Source organism: Bufo gargarizans, chromosome 5, assembly GCF_014858855.1.
Source record: "Bufo gargarizans isolate SCDJY-AF-19 chromosome 5, ASM1485885v1, whole genome shotgun sequence".
Taxonomy (NCBI): Eukaryota; Metazoa; Chordata; class Amphibia; order Anura; family Bufonidae; genus Bufo; species Bufo gargarizans.
Window position 1 is genome coordinate 341,901,949 of NC_058084.1, and position 15,108 is coordinate 341,917,056.

At 45.5% G+C, this 15,108-nt stretch overlaps 1 protein-coding gene across 1 annotated transcript in view; it reads right to left on the reverse strand.

Annotated features, from left to right (window-relative positions):
• The window catches only part of PARD6G (par-6 family cell polarity regulator gamma), a 96,267-nt gene extending 82,831 nt beyond the window's left edge, over positions 1-13,436 (reverse strand). The window contains exon 1 of the mRNA XM_044293548.1: positions 13,131-13,436. Within this exon, the coding sequence (XP_044149483.1) occupies positions 13,131-13,202 (72 nt within the window). The 5' untranslated portion in view covers positions 13,203-13,436. The remainder of the gene's footprint in view (positions 1-13,130) is intronic.
• Positions 13,437-15,108: the final 1,672 nt, after the last annotated feature.

Below are 15,108 nucleotides of genomic sequence, written 5' to 3' on the forward strand. Positions count from 1 at the left end.
CTCCATGCATAACAGCAGGAAACGGGCTCATACAATCAGATGTCTGCCCAACTACAGTTACCCAATTGAACTGTAGGTGATTTTACTGTGAGGTGGCCAAATCTGCTCATCCAGCCTTGCAGAGTTCTCAACAACCTCTAGAAGCAGAACCATTCATGAGAAGCAGTGATGAGCGAACCTCTAAAGATTCAGTTTGTTTCAGGTTCACCGAATTTTTAAAAAAAATTCTGTTAAGACGCACATTGATTCTACCTGAAACAGAGAGCGAGAGACACTAGTATGCTACTGTGGGTTTCTTGACAATACATAGGCTTTCTCACACAGAGCGCCTAGTATGTGTAGTACGTGTGGGGAGTATTGTAGGCCAGGCAATACCTCTCTGGATTTCTGGGTAAGATATTCAACGTTGTTTTCCTAAGCCTATCTGATGCCAGCAGATGTAAGAGGTGTTAATTTTCAAATATTTTCCCCAGAAACCCAGAGGAATGTTCCCAAGCCTCGTCAAAAGTTTGGCTTTTTAGGAGACTAGGCAACATTTGGGTTTGTTGAAATCAGAACTTATGAAATTTGGGACAAATTCAGAACTGGAAGAATCGATTCGCTCATCCTTAAAGGGGATGTGCAGGATTTTTATATTGTTAACCTAATCTCGAACTAGGGTGGACCAGGAGGGTAGGCCATCAGTATAAAACTCCTTTACAACCCCTTTAATTAGGAGCTTTCATGGATTAATATTCACAGCCTGAAAAGACACTCACAAATCTCAGAGTTGACTAGAATTGGTAACACTGGGCCTGCGGTAAACACGAGAAGGCCACGGCGCTACTGCCAGCGCCGCTGCCTTCTCAAACAGCTGATCACGGGGTCCCGGGTGTCGGACCCACGCCGATCAGATGCTGATGATCTAACCAGAGGATAGATAATCAGTTTAAAATAACTGTAGAACCCCTTTAAATCCCTTCCCAGACCATTATATACCCTTTAAAAATGATCAGATCACCTTTCATTTTTAACAGCGCCTTTGGAAAATGAAAGGTGGAATCCGATTGGTTGCTACGGGCAACTAAGCCAGTTCTACTTTACACAAGTTTTGATCAATCTCCCCTTCAGTCTTTTCCTCCTCACTCATCTGTTGAAACCGTATAAACCTCTGCTTATTCTTAGACATCCCAGAGGTCAGACCCCTGTAATAGTATGCCGTAAATGTTAAAGGGGTTGTGTCTCCCTTCAGCAAAGGACATTTATCATGTAGAGAAAGTTGATACAAGCCACTTACTAAAGCACTGTGATTGGTCATTTTGCCTCCTTTGCTGGCTTGACTCATTTTTTCCATCACATTATACACTTCTCATAGCCAGGGGTTACGACCACCCTGCAATCCTGCAGCTGTGGTCGTGCTTGCACCCTTTAGGAAAAAGTGCCGGCCTATGTGCACTCCTGGCCACCACAGAGGCTGGGACTTTTTTCTTATACTGCACATGCACGACCACCGCTGCAGGATTACAGGGTGGTCGCCACCCCTGGATATGAGCAGTGTATAATGTGATGGAAAATGGATCAAGCAATATGGACAATAACAATACTTTACTAAGTATGAACTTTCTCTACATGACACTTACTGAAGAGAGAAAAACCCCTTTTAGGATGGAAAACTGAAGGGACAGCAGAGACTACTGTTTCGTTGTTATACACCCTACAATCTGAAACAGAAAAGAGGTCTTGGCTATGAAGGGAAGGTTTTTTTCTGCGTACACCTAGTCACACCAAACATCCACATTCTGCAGTGAATAATCAGCTCAGACATATCATTACTATCAGAGATTTATTACCTGCCTTAAGGCTGAAAAGAAGTGTTTGTCAGCATTCAAGACGCTGAGAAAATACTCAATATACAAAAGGGAATGGTTTTTCCGGCTACACTGTTTTGGGACTAATTTTTCACTAACAATAAGTGCATATTCACACACGGTACAGTTGTTTTGAACATTTGGTTGCAGATTTTAAAATGCAGTTTTGTCCTGATTTTGCAAAGAATCTGCACAATTGACGTGCCGCAGATTTCTAAATCCGCACAGCAGGTCAATTTCTGCAAGGAAAAGAAGAATCAATGTGTACATGAGATTTGTCACATATAACTCACTTTGCCGGTACTGTGTTAGGGTCCATTCACATGTCAGTGTGTGTTTTGCGGATCCGCAAAACACAGACACCGGCAATGTGCTTTCCGCATTTTGCGGACCACACATCGCCAGCACTTAATAGAAAATGCCTAATCTTGTCCGCAATCGTGCGGCCCCATAGAAATGAATAGGTCTGCAATTCCGTTCAGAAAAATGCGGAACAGAATTGCGGACGTGTGAATGGAGCCTTACGCTGCTATTTTGCCGCGTGGAAAAAACACAAGTAATCCGCAATGTGCACAGGTAGCCCAACATCTTCCATGTCCGGATACCATTCAGTCTAAGGCCACCTACACATGGGTGCAGGTGAACGTAGGTGAGAGCCCCACAAATTTCCGTGTGGATTTATGTGCGTTTTTGAAGCACATCTGCACCAAAATCTGCAATTTTGATGTTGGTTTGCCGCAGATCTGCAGCTAAAACTGCAAACATAATTGACATGCTGTGGATTTGAAAATCAGCAATGCAGGTCAATTTCCGCACAGAAAAAAATCTGCAATGTGTCCATGATATTTGTGTAATCTCATACACTTTGCTGGAACTATACTACGGTGCGGTTTTTCAAAACAGGAATCTGAAGAAAAACGTGCACATACTACTACCTGTATAGGTGGCCTTAAAAGGGTTATGTACACCTTTGGCTGCAATTTTTATTACTGCATTGTACTCATTTATTACAAATTCTGAGCCCTTTTCATTGTACAGGGCTGAGATGCTCTAGTAGCAGGATCTGAATTTTCTCTCTGCTCTTATCTGAAGGGCTCCTTATCTCTGACCTGATAAACACTCATTATAGCTCAATCCTTATCTTACTGATAAGAATGTGATCTAAATAAATGTTTATGACCTTTTAGTAAATTAGTGATAAAGGTCATTAGATAACTGCACACAGTGAAAGTAGGATTTACATAGCTAGAAAAACAGTTAAAGGGATTCTGTCACCTCCCCTCAGCCAAAAAACGATTTAAAAGCAGCCATGCAGCACAGCTTACCTGGATTAGGCTGTGCTCTTTTATCTTGAAATCCGTCCAGCAGTTACTTCAAAAAACGACTTTGATCAATGAGGAAATGCGTCCTGAAGGTGCCCAGAGGGGCGTTTTTTTCTTCCTAGTGAGCCCAGTACCGCCCCTCTTTCAGTGCCCAGCCCGCCTTCCTTGTATTTTCTAACCGCCGCCCCCAGCCTCCCCTCCCTCTCCTCCCCCTCCCTCACGCCGAACGAAGTCTCGCACAGGCGCAGTACCCACTGAGGGCTGCGCCTGTGCGATCAGCAGGAGACTGAGGGCGGCAGCTTCATCTTCGTCACTGGGCATGCGCCGAGCCCAGTGACGTCCGATGTTAGCTCTTTCCTCAGTCAGCAGGGAAGAGCGAGCATCGGACGTCACTGGGCTCAGCGCATGCCCAGTGACGAGGATGAAGCTGCTACCCTCAGTCTCCTGATGATCGCACAGGCGCAGCCCTCAGTGGGTACTGCGCCTGTGCGAGACTTCGTTCGGCGTGAGGGAGGGGGAGGAGAGGCAGGAGAGGCTGTGGCAGGCTGGAGGCGGCGGTTAGAAAGTACAAGGAAGGCGGGCTGGGCACTGAAAGAGGGGCGGTACTGGGCTCACTAGGAAGAAAAAAACGCCCCTCTGGGCACCTTCAGGACGCATTTCCTCATTGATCAAAGTCGTTTTTTGAAGTAACTGCTGGACGGATTTCAAGATAAAAGAGCACAGCCTAATCCAGGTAAGCTGTGCTGCATGGCTGCTTTTAAATCGTTTTTTGGCTGAGGGGAGGTGACAGAATCCCTTTAATCCTTTGTGACAGAACAAATTTGTAAATATGTTTAATACTAATTGAAAACATTTTTAGTCCAAAATGCAATCATAAAACATTTTTTGCCCCCAAAGGTGTACATAGCCTTTAAAGCTGGTCACACATCTGAGATAACTGCTAGCTGAATGCTGCTTCCTGTTCCGGTTCTAACCATCAAGCGATCACCGAGGTCTGCACAAGCCGCTGGGTCTTAGCAGACCCAGATCAGCTCTGCAGTGAGGTTGAACAGCCTTGTGCAACTTCTCTGGGGGCTGTATTACCTGGTTAGTGGGACCAAAATATCAATAATTGGCAATTTAATGTGAATTTAAATGCCCCCAAATGTCTTACAAGAGCTTATGAGGGGGAGCAGAAATTGTAAAAATGAAAAATAAAAAAGGCAAAGTAAAAAAAAAATAAAAAATTAAAACCCACCACCGCACTTCACACGGCAGCTTTTGGCCCATGCATGTCCGTTACAGAAAGGGGACGTAATTTTTATTTTAGTTGCCCTTTGTGCTATTAATATTTTTTTTTTTATTATAATATTTTACCTGGTATAAAAAATTAAAACAAAAAAAGGCGCAGAAATTATATGCATAACTATTGAACGGGGGAGAAAAAAAAAGTCTTGAATTGGTTAAAGCTTCTCATTTCTTTTGATATGAAAATCATTCAAGGGATAACCTTTAACTAACAAACTACAAATAACCACTACTAAGGACATGTGGGACCGTAGAACGCACGCACAGATGAGGACAGCACATGTTGCACTGTCATTTTTTGCAGCTCCACTAGAATGGCATCTGAGCCACAAAAAATGCGACTTGTATGCAGACAGAAAATACGGTCATGTGCATGGGGCCCAGCAATAATCATGATCATCTTTATAGCACCAATTCACCAAACGAGAATACCATGGGCTAAACAATCTGCCATGTTTTCTGAAAGGCTAATCAAGAAACTGATGTCAGCAGGACACATCCACAAGGTGTTGGCAAAACTAGAAGTCCCAGCATGCAATGGAAGACAGAAGTCTGGAGGTTTGGGGGATGGCAAATAGTGTTACTGCACGGACAATGCACAAGGTTTGGCAGACGTTAGTAAATGTGAACCTGCTGGATAAGCTGTAAATGGAACAATATGGAGCGTGTTTACACTATGCAGAATACAATAAGACTCTCCAGGTTAGGGATGGGCAACCTCCAGGCCTTGTGCTGTCCCTCCGCCAGCTCCAGTAAATACCACATGTGGGGATAGTTTAGAGGGTTCCTTTAAGAGAAAAATGATTGTATTCAACCGGCTTCTCTGCGCGATTAGGCCCCTTTCACACAAGCAAGTTTTCCACGCGGGTGCAATGCGTGACATGAACCCATTGCACCCGCACTGAATCCTGACCCATTCATTTCAATGGGTCTGTGTACATGAGCGGTGTTTTTCACACACCACTTGTGCGTTGCGTGTAAAATCGCAGCATGTTCTATATTCTGTGTTTTTCACAAAGCCCTGGCCCCATAGAAGCAAATGGGGCTGCGTGAAGAACTTATTGCATCTGAAAGCAAGTGCGGATGCAATGTGTTTTTCACTGATGGTTGCTAAGAGATGTTGTTTGTAAACCTTCCGTTTTTTACCACGTGCGTAAAAAAAGCATAAAAAAGCATTGCACCCGCGGGGAAAAAAACTGAACGCAATCGCAGACAAAACTGACTGAACTTGCTTGCAAAGTGGTGCTAGTTTCACTGAACACACCCTGAACGTATCCGGACCTAATCCGTATAGTTTGTGTAAAAGAGACCTTAAAAGGGGTTCTCCGGGAATTAAGAAATGAAAATACGTAAATATTACTTTATTATAAATATACTCCAAAATACCTTTCATTAGTTATAATGTCTCGATTTGTCTAGGGAGCAATGATTAAGAGAAACAAAATGGCCACCGTCCTGTTAGTACACATAAAACCTGTCCTAAACACACAGGGGGACAAGTTACTTCACAACACAGAGAAAGGTGCCTTATCCTCCTCTCTGTTCTGACTGTCAGGGATTATGATCCTGAATACAGATGAGAAGATCTTCAGCTGAATCTCTGTAGGAATGAAGTTCATCAGGAGACATGAAGTACAGAGAGGACCCACAGGCCAGCCTGTGGTAATGGAGACTGCACACAAGTGCTGCTGCTTATTAGCCACATCTGCTCATGAATTCCGTTCCTACAGAGATTCAGCAAAAGATCTTATCTGTATTTGGGATCATAATCCCTAACGAGGAGGATGAGGCAGCTCTTTAGCTCAGTGTTGTGACATAACTTGTCCTGCTTTGTGATTAGGACAGATTGTGTGTGTACTGATAGGACAGCAGCCATTTTGTTTCTCCTAATGATTGCTCCCTAGACAAAACAAGCCATTATAACGAATGTAAGGTATTTGGGAATATATTAATAATGAAGTAATATTTAAGTATTTTCATTTTCTTAATTCCCCGAGAACCCCTTTAAGAACGTAGGATATGACTTCTAAATCACCTCAGGAGGAGAGGAAAAACATACAGAACGTGGTAAATAATCCATTTAGAAGCAATACAAGTGAGAATTGGCAGAACAGTGTAACGGTAAGGCCTGAAGTGCAGAGAGAACCCGCAGCTCAGTAATGGGCCACGCATGGGGCGTTATACAGTGCCGTCATGTGATGGTATTTGGCCCTAGACGATATTCCTTTAGGGGAGAATATGTTCATCATATGGCTTCTGCGTATGAAACCAAAATGCATAAATCAGCACAGCAGGATGCCATAGCAGTCTGTGGGCACTGCCACACATGGCTGCAGGTTTTCTGCAACAGATTTCCATGCGGTAAATCAGCGTGCATCTGCATCCATGAGTGGGGTAGCTTTTCAGCATCTTTTACGTCTAAACCTGACGTAAATGTATGAGAATATGCCAGGGTTGATGGCCCCCACCACTCCCAACTGGCAAGGATGGTGCAAAAATGCTGTGCGAGACAAAATATCATTTGCGGGCGTTAAAAAACAGGGTCTTGCGCCTTTTTTTATGCCAGTTTTCTGTTAGCAAATGACCAGAGTATTTTTATAACACTCTGCCCAAAAAATTCTCTATTGGTAAATGACATTCAACTCAAACACCATTCATTTCAACGCAACTGCTGTAAAAAAAATAAAAAAACACAACTAGCACAAAAACTACTAAATACGCCCCATTATGTCTTGGCCAGAAATAACAGCCAGCGGGCAAACGTAGCTGGGAAGTATTTGACAACAGCCATTTGCGCGCACATAGAAACGGAGGTTAAAAGATTTGCCATAGACGTGATCATCACCCACAAATAAACGAATAATCCATCATATTGCTAGCATAATCCGCAGGGCTATAAAATAGAGGAGGCAGAATACAAGTAAAGTGACAACTCATAAAAAAAAACCTATAAACAATGCAACAAAAGCCGAGAGGACCCAGCAAAAATGATATAACCAAAGAAATCATAGCCAACTGAGAACATTATAGAGAAATGGATCTACTAAACCTAAGGAGAGTGATTTAGTGGCGGGGAGCGGCTTAACAATGATGTTGTCCTACTGCAGAAAGGGGAGAGGCTCCTGCTCCAGCCAGTTGTCTTACAGCCAGACATAAGATGACGTTCCGTATGGCATCCGTTTTTTTGCGGATCCATTGTAATAATGCCTATCCTTGTCCGCAAACTAGAAAAAAATAGGACATACTGATGCGGACAAATCCGCGTTTTTTGCGGACCCATTGAAATTAATGGGTCCACATCCTATCCGCAAAAAAAACAGATCGGACACGGAAACAAAATACGGTCGTGTGCATGAGGCCTTAATTGTACTATGAGACAAAATACAATCAAAGAGGAAAAAATTGAGATGTTCTGCATTTATGGCTTGGGCCTGGTATTACAGCTCAGCTGCACTGAAGTAAATGGAGCTAAGCAGCGATACCACACGTACGACCTGTGGACACGTGCGACATAATTTTTGGAAGAACCATGTTTTTGCAATTCTATACCACATCTAGGTTCACAAGAGATATTTTCTGAGATGAAAAAAAAATAAAAAATAAATTATGTGGAATCTGCATTAGGTTTTTTTCCATGAGTTTTTTAACACACTTTTTGGTGCAGTTTCAGTGAGAATTTTTATTCCTGGGCATTTTCAGTGGAATTTTTAAAACCGGAAGTGGGAGGGAAAAAACTGCTGTATGGTTTAGCAGGTTGAGTCGCTACTGAAATCAATTTTTTTTTTTCGTGGCCGAATCCTCGCCTTTGAACCTAGCCTAAAGGGCTTTTCCAGGAATTCTTCCAGTTTTATTCATGCCGGATGCTGTGTAGGAGTCGCGCTCACCTGCTCCATGGCTCCCATTTAACCATCTTTGGCTACCTGCACAGGGATGCAGTTTGTGAAACAGAATTTATCATGCAGGTTTCTGCACAAAATCCACACCAAAAACAGCTTGGGTTATTTGCAGTTTTTGATGCGGATTTTCCATTGTGAACGGGTGAAATTGCATTAAAAAAAAATATATAAAAAAAAAAAAAAATCGCACAAACAACTGACATACTTGCAGATCTGATAATTCGCACAGCAAATTAATGTGCGCAAGGAGAATATACGCCCCAAAAATTTTTACGCACAAAACTCCAAGCGGAAAAAAAAAAAAAGCATGTAATCTGCAACTTGTGCAGATAGCCTTAGCCTAAGTTCAGACCTGAGCGTTTTACAGCGCGTTCCTACGCGCTGTAAAACGCTCAACACGGAGAAACCAACGATTCCCTATGGGAATGGTTCTCACCTGGGCGTTTTACAGCGCGTACGATCGCGCTGTAAAACGCCCGACGCTCAAACAAGTACAGGAGCTTTTTTTGGCGCGTTTGACGCGCGTTTGGGCCATAGACTCTTTGGACAACACTGCTGTCAATCACCCAAACGCGCGTTCACTATTAAAAAAAAAAACGTGCATAAAAACGCGCGACAAAAACGCGCATAGAAACGCGCGTTTGAAAAACGCCTAGGTGTGAAACCAGGGTTAGGCCCCTTTCACAGGGGCGAGAATTCCGTGCGGGTGCAATGCGTGAGGTGAACGCATAGCACCCGCACAGAATCCAGACCCATTCATTTCAATGGGGCTGTTCAGATGAGCGTTGATTTTCACGCATAACTTGTGCATTGTGTGAAAATTAGGGGTGCACCGAAATGAAAATTCTGGTCCGAAACCGAAACCGAAAATTCAGGATACCCCTTGACCGAAACTGCCGTTTTGCCCAAATACTTTTAAAAGACCCCCCACCCCATAACAGTGCCATCCACAGACCCCCCCACCTCATAACAGTGCCATCCACAGACCCCCACCCACCCCATAACAGTGCCATCCACAGACCCCCACCCACCCCATAACAGTGCCATCCACAGACCCCCACCCACCCCATAACAGTGCCATCCACAGACCCCCACCCACCCCATAACAGTGCCATCCACAGACCCCCACCCACCCCATAACAGTGCCATCCACAGACCCCCCCCCCCCCCCCCCAATTGTACAATTAATAGAAAATAGCGGGGATGGACTGGGAGGAGGAGCTGGGGGCCGGTGCGTTCACTGTGCTCCGGCCCCCAGCTCCAGTAGTTATAAAATGTTGTACAATTATTAAGCATTCTATTCACGAGGCCCCCTCTGCAGTATTACATTCAATACAGCCACTTCCTACTCACAGGGCTGTGCTGGCCGGCCGGGCAGAGGAGCGGCAGCGTCACGACTGACGTCATGTGCCCGGCCTACTTTCTGAATGAAGGAGGCGGCGCAGGCATGTGACGTCAGTCGTGATGCTGCCGCTCCTCTGCCCGGCCGGCCAGCACAGCCCTGTGAGTAGGAAGTGGCTGTATTGAATGTAATACTGCAGAGGGGGGCCTCGTGAATAGAATGCTTAATAATTGTACAACATTTTATAACTACTGGAGCTGGGGGCCGGAGCACAGTGAACGCACCGGCCCCCAGCTCCTCCCCGCTATTTCCGGCCGATATGTAAAAATATCGGCAGAAACAGATTAGGTGCATTTTCGGCCGCCGAAATTTCGGTGCACCCCTAGTGAAAATCACAGCATGTTTTCTATTCTGCGTTTTTCATGCAACGCAGGCCCCATAGAAATGAATAGGGATGCTGGAAAATCGCAAGCATCCGCAAGTGCGCATGGTTGCTAGGAGATGATACGGATGAGCAACCCCGGTGCCCATTAAAGTCAATTTACTGTATTATTTTCCATTATAACATGGTTATTAGGGAAAATAATAGCATTCTTAATACAGAATGCTTACTAAAATGTGGCATGAGGGGTTAAAAAATAAAAATAAACTCACGTCATCCGCTTGTTCGCGCAGCCATCATCATCTTATTTCAGGACCTGCCAAAGGACCTTTGATGACGTAATTGCGCTCAACAAGTAGTGAGCGTGGTGACGTCAGCGCAGGTCCTGCTGAATGAAGATAGAAGATTACGTCAAAGGTCCTTTGGCAGGTCCTGAAAGAAAAAGATGCAGGCTGTGCGAACAAGCGGATGACGTGAGTTACATTTTTTTATTTTTTAACCCCTCAAGCCCTATTTTACTAAGCATTCTGTATTAAGAATGCTATTATTTTCTCTTATAACCATGTTATAAGGGGAAATAATAAAATCTACAGAACACCTAACCCAAACCCGAACTTCAGTGAAGAAGTCTGTGTTCGGATCTGGGTACCACAATCAGTTTTTTCTCACGCGCGTGCAAAACACATTGCTCTTGCGCGGAAAAAACTAAGCAACGCAGCCCAATCGCAGTCAAAACTGACTGAAATTGCGTATGCACTCGCACGATTTTCCCTGATCGCAGACGCAACGCATCCAGACACGCTCGTCTGCAAGGGGCCTTACAGTCCTCAGCTAGTCTACTTCTGGTCTGGGGTACAGACACGGTCACTTGTGTAGCTACATCAGTGATGCATCCCCAAGCAGCATGTCACTGCTGGGACACGCGCCCTTTGGGGACACAACACCACTGAGGCCAGTCATTGACTTTAGCTGTGCATGTGACCAGGTCCACACCTCAGAAGCAGACAGGCTGTGGACTGGAGCTGGCGAATGGGAGCCAGGGTGTCGGACCAGAGCAGCAGGACCAGGTTGTACATGCTATGGGGCATAACTAAAACCAGAATTCCAGGAAAACCTCCTTTAAAGGCCTAGGTGGACTTCTGAGTAAGATAAAATTGTAGGTAGAAAAATAAATTACTGTGAAAAACAGTGGAAGTGTCAAAGTAGGGAACTTGCGGAACAACATCCAGGAAAGTCATAAAGACATATCAACAATTTCTGTACATTGCTATGGAATATGTTGGCGTTATATAATAAACATTTCATAAATACCAAAAAATGTTGGCCACATTGATCTAAAGTGGACATGGTGGCAAATAGCACAGGATGACCTAAAATAATAAAAAGTATTACCGGGAACATTTTCCACCCCAGTTCTTCCACCGGCCTCTCTTGCTATCCTGCAGGGATTATGCTGCGACGACCTGCATGCTGACTACCGCAACCAATCAGCGGACAGTGGTTAGCTGCTGCAGTCACTTGCAGGATGTCTACGAGCCATCAGAGTGGCGGGTGGCAGATTTTTTACTCGAGTCACCTTGGGGCTACTGTTGAGCGAACTTGTGTTTTAAGTTCGGCGTCTAAAGTTCAGGTCATCGAAGTATCCCGTTATGGATTCTAAATTCCGTTATGGTCCGCGGTAGCAGAATCCATAACGGGATACTTCGATAACCCGAACTTTAGACGCCAAACTTAAAACACAAGTTCGCTCAACACTACTTAGGACATCTCTTGCTATTTGCCACAGTAACCATCCTTCTCTACCGCCACACACACTGCGAGGACACGGAAATGACAGCGCACTTTAGTGCCCAGGAATGGATCCCTCTTGATATGGCCATGGGTAAAGAGAAGAGGGTGATGCTTCCGGTTTTGAACTGGAAAGGCTTTGGCTATCCATGACAGGAAGACACATCACGCTTAGTACGATTTGTTATGCATGATGTCACGCCTGTCCTATCACGCACACTGATTTAATGATGGGAAACATCACTCTGCCTTACCAATAAAGAAAAGCAAGAGCCTAGAAAACTGCTCCGAGCTCCAGCTGCAAGTTGAAACAGGACAGGAGATGAAAGCTTAAGTGATGAGTATACACTGAACCTGTCCTGACTCACCGAGGTGTGGAAGGAGGCTTGTTCTCCACAAAATCCCACTTTATGATCGGCGGCAAGCTCGCATTAAACTGTTTTACAGTCGCGGAGGTAGCTGAACCCACATACTGGGTGTAAGAGCGACATACAGAAGGTGCCCAACAATCTGAGGTTCTACATGAGCTGGTAGAGAGGCCCTAGCCCGAAGGGAGGCCTTCTCCAAGCCAAGCTCACCAGTGTCCTTCCAAGTGCTCTCAGCTGCCAGCCTATAGCATACCTCCCTAGTCTAGACCACAGCATGTGCACGCCAGGCATTCCCAGAGAACTACACCCCCTACAACCCACCATCTCAGAATGAAACGACCATGTCACGGGAGCTTCCATAATATTCATTGATACCCATGACAGGGTCCTTTCTGCATCTCCCTTGGCACATCAGTCATAGCGGATTTTGAGGTTCTGATCAAACCCTTCAACTAGGACAAGGTGAAGAACCCCTTTAAGGCCTTGGCATATGCCAATGGATGTAGCCAGCTGGAGTATCCTCGCCATTCTTCTGTATACACAACACAAACCTTATAGGCATCAAAGACTGCAGCAAAACAACAGCAAAGAGTTAAAAACAACATAAAACAGACACCTACAACATAGGATCTCTCCACACAGGGCATGCAGCTGGTGCCCAGGTGCCAATGCCCGGGATGCCCACACTGGCCATGGGTCCTACACGAGGTCCCCAGCCCTCCAGAGGGGGAATTCTTCACATTCCCCAAGTGAGCGCCAGACAAGAAACAAAAGAGCTGGATGCTCCCGGGGCTCCCGTGCCGCAGCCTGTGTGCAGGGCTCCATTCATTAGCAGGACAATACATGGCACCGGGAGGGGTGCGGAGAGGACCTGGCCGGGGTGCACACCAAGCCTCACCTTGCTCTTCACCTCCACGGCGCTGCTCGCCACATAGCGCAGAGTCTGGGACTTGCTAAAACTTCGATTCATCTTCAGTGTTTTCCCCCCCTCCCCAACGCCACTCAGCCAAGTTATCCCCAGACTGCAGTGCGGGGGGCGCAGGTCCCGGGCGTCCCCGGCTCTCCGCAGTAACACCGGATCTCCACAGCGGCTCGGTCTCCCTCTAGCAGACGGATTGTGTCTCCAGTCCCAGCGTTCTGCTCCCTCAGCCCCGCACTGCTCCCAGTCACAAGCTCCTGCTCTGCTAACAGCGCCGCTACTGCTCCTGTTTGGAATGAGCACTGAGCCGTGAGAACCACTAGAGGCCGAACAGTCCATCACGGCTCTGTCTCCAGCACTGGAGCTGCAGCGCCATCTTGGCGGCTACAATCGCTGCGAGCTGTCACTGGGAGCAAAAGATAATGATGCTCATAAATCACAGGGCTGAGCCTGGAGTAGAAGGGTCATTTAGAATAATTGTGTTACTCGACGAAGCGTGCAGTGCTCTAGTTTATCATCCTTCATAACTTGTAATATAGGGTACGTCAGGAGATCACAATGAATACATTCCCTGACGTATCTAATTATAACAGGAGCCCCTTAATAATGTATCAGTCACCATAACAACTTCACAACCACAGGTGTCCAGACCTCCCAAGCAGGGGTGCACCACCAATAAGGCCAGGTGAGGGGCAAGATGGGGAGCAGCCAAAGGAAGGGGTTAGGTTAAGAAATTGTCTGTTTCAGGTTTGGCCTCAGGCAGCAGAAAGGCTAGGTGTATCCCAGCTCCCAAGTGTCCCTTTTTTTGGAGGAATCGTCCCTACTTTTGACCCAGGTCCCTCTTTGCTCCTTTAGGGCTCATGTACACGAACGTAGTTTTGGTCCGCATCCGATACGCATTTTTTTTTTCACTTTACCCCTCCTTCTAATAAAGCGGTTGTGACAACATAGCAAAATTGGGCGGGCGGGTGCAGCTCTAATCTTGCGGTTTTGGCTGACAGCTGTATCACTGACAGCCACCGCAATATATACACAGATAGACCCCAACCCCACAAATCAACAGCCAATGCCCTAACTGTTGCTGGGCATCAACAATTAATCTGCCCAGCAACCTTCCCCTATAGGTGCCCTAACTAGCCAATCCTCAACCCTTGACCTCCCCTCAGCAACACTGGCTAAATTTAGCCACACTGACCACCACTTTCGGCGGGAAAATTTCCCGCCAAAACCTCACCTAATGACCTGGTCATGATCAAAATCCCATGCGGATCCTTCCATATTAAATTCCAGGATCCTAACATTCACATGACTGTATCCATTGCGGCGTGCTCATGGCCTAGCCTTTCTGTTGCCTGAGACAAAAACTGAAACCCCCTCCCCAATGACAATTTTCTTAACTCCTTCCCTTCAGCCCATGGCCCTTTGGCTACCACCCCGCTTGCCCCTACCTGGTGCTGCCTGAGGCGCTGCCTGAGGCGATTGCCTCACCTGGCCCCCTGGGTATGCAAATCGCGAATCAGCAAAACACGGATACTAGCTGTGAGCATCGCACATTTTCCAATGTCTATTCTTGTCTGCACAATGGACAAGAATAGGACAGGTTATATTTTTTTGTGGGATAGCAGACTGGACATACAGTGGATATAAAAAGTCTACACACCCCTGTTAAAATGTCAGGTTTCTGAGCTGTAAAAAAATGGGACAAAGATAAATCATTTCAGAACTTTTTCCACCTTTAATGTGACCTATGAACTGTACAACTCAATTGAAAAACAAACTGAAATCTTTTAGGTAGAGGGAAGAAAAAATATATAAAAATAATATGGTTGCATAAGTGTGCACTCCCTTAAACTAATACTTTGTTGAAGCACCTTTTGATTTTATTACAGCACTCAGTCTTTATGGGTATGAGTCTATCAGCATGGCACATTTTGACTTGGCAAGATTTGCCCACTCT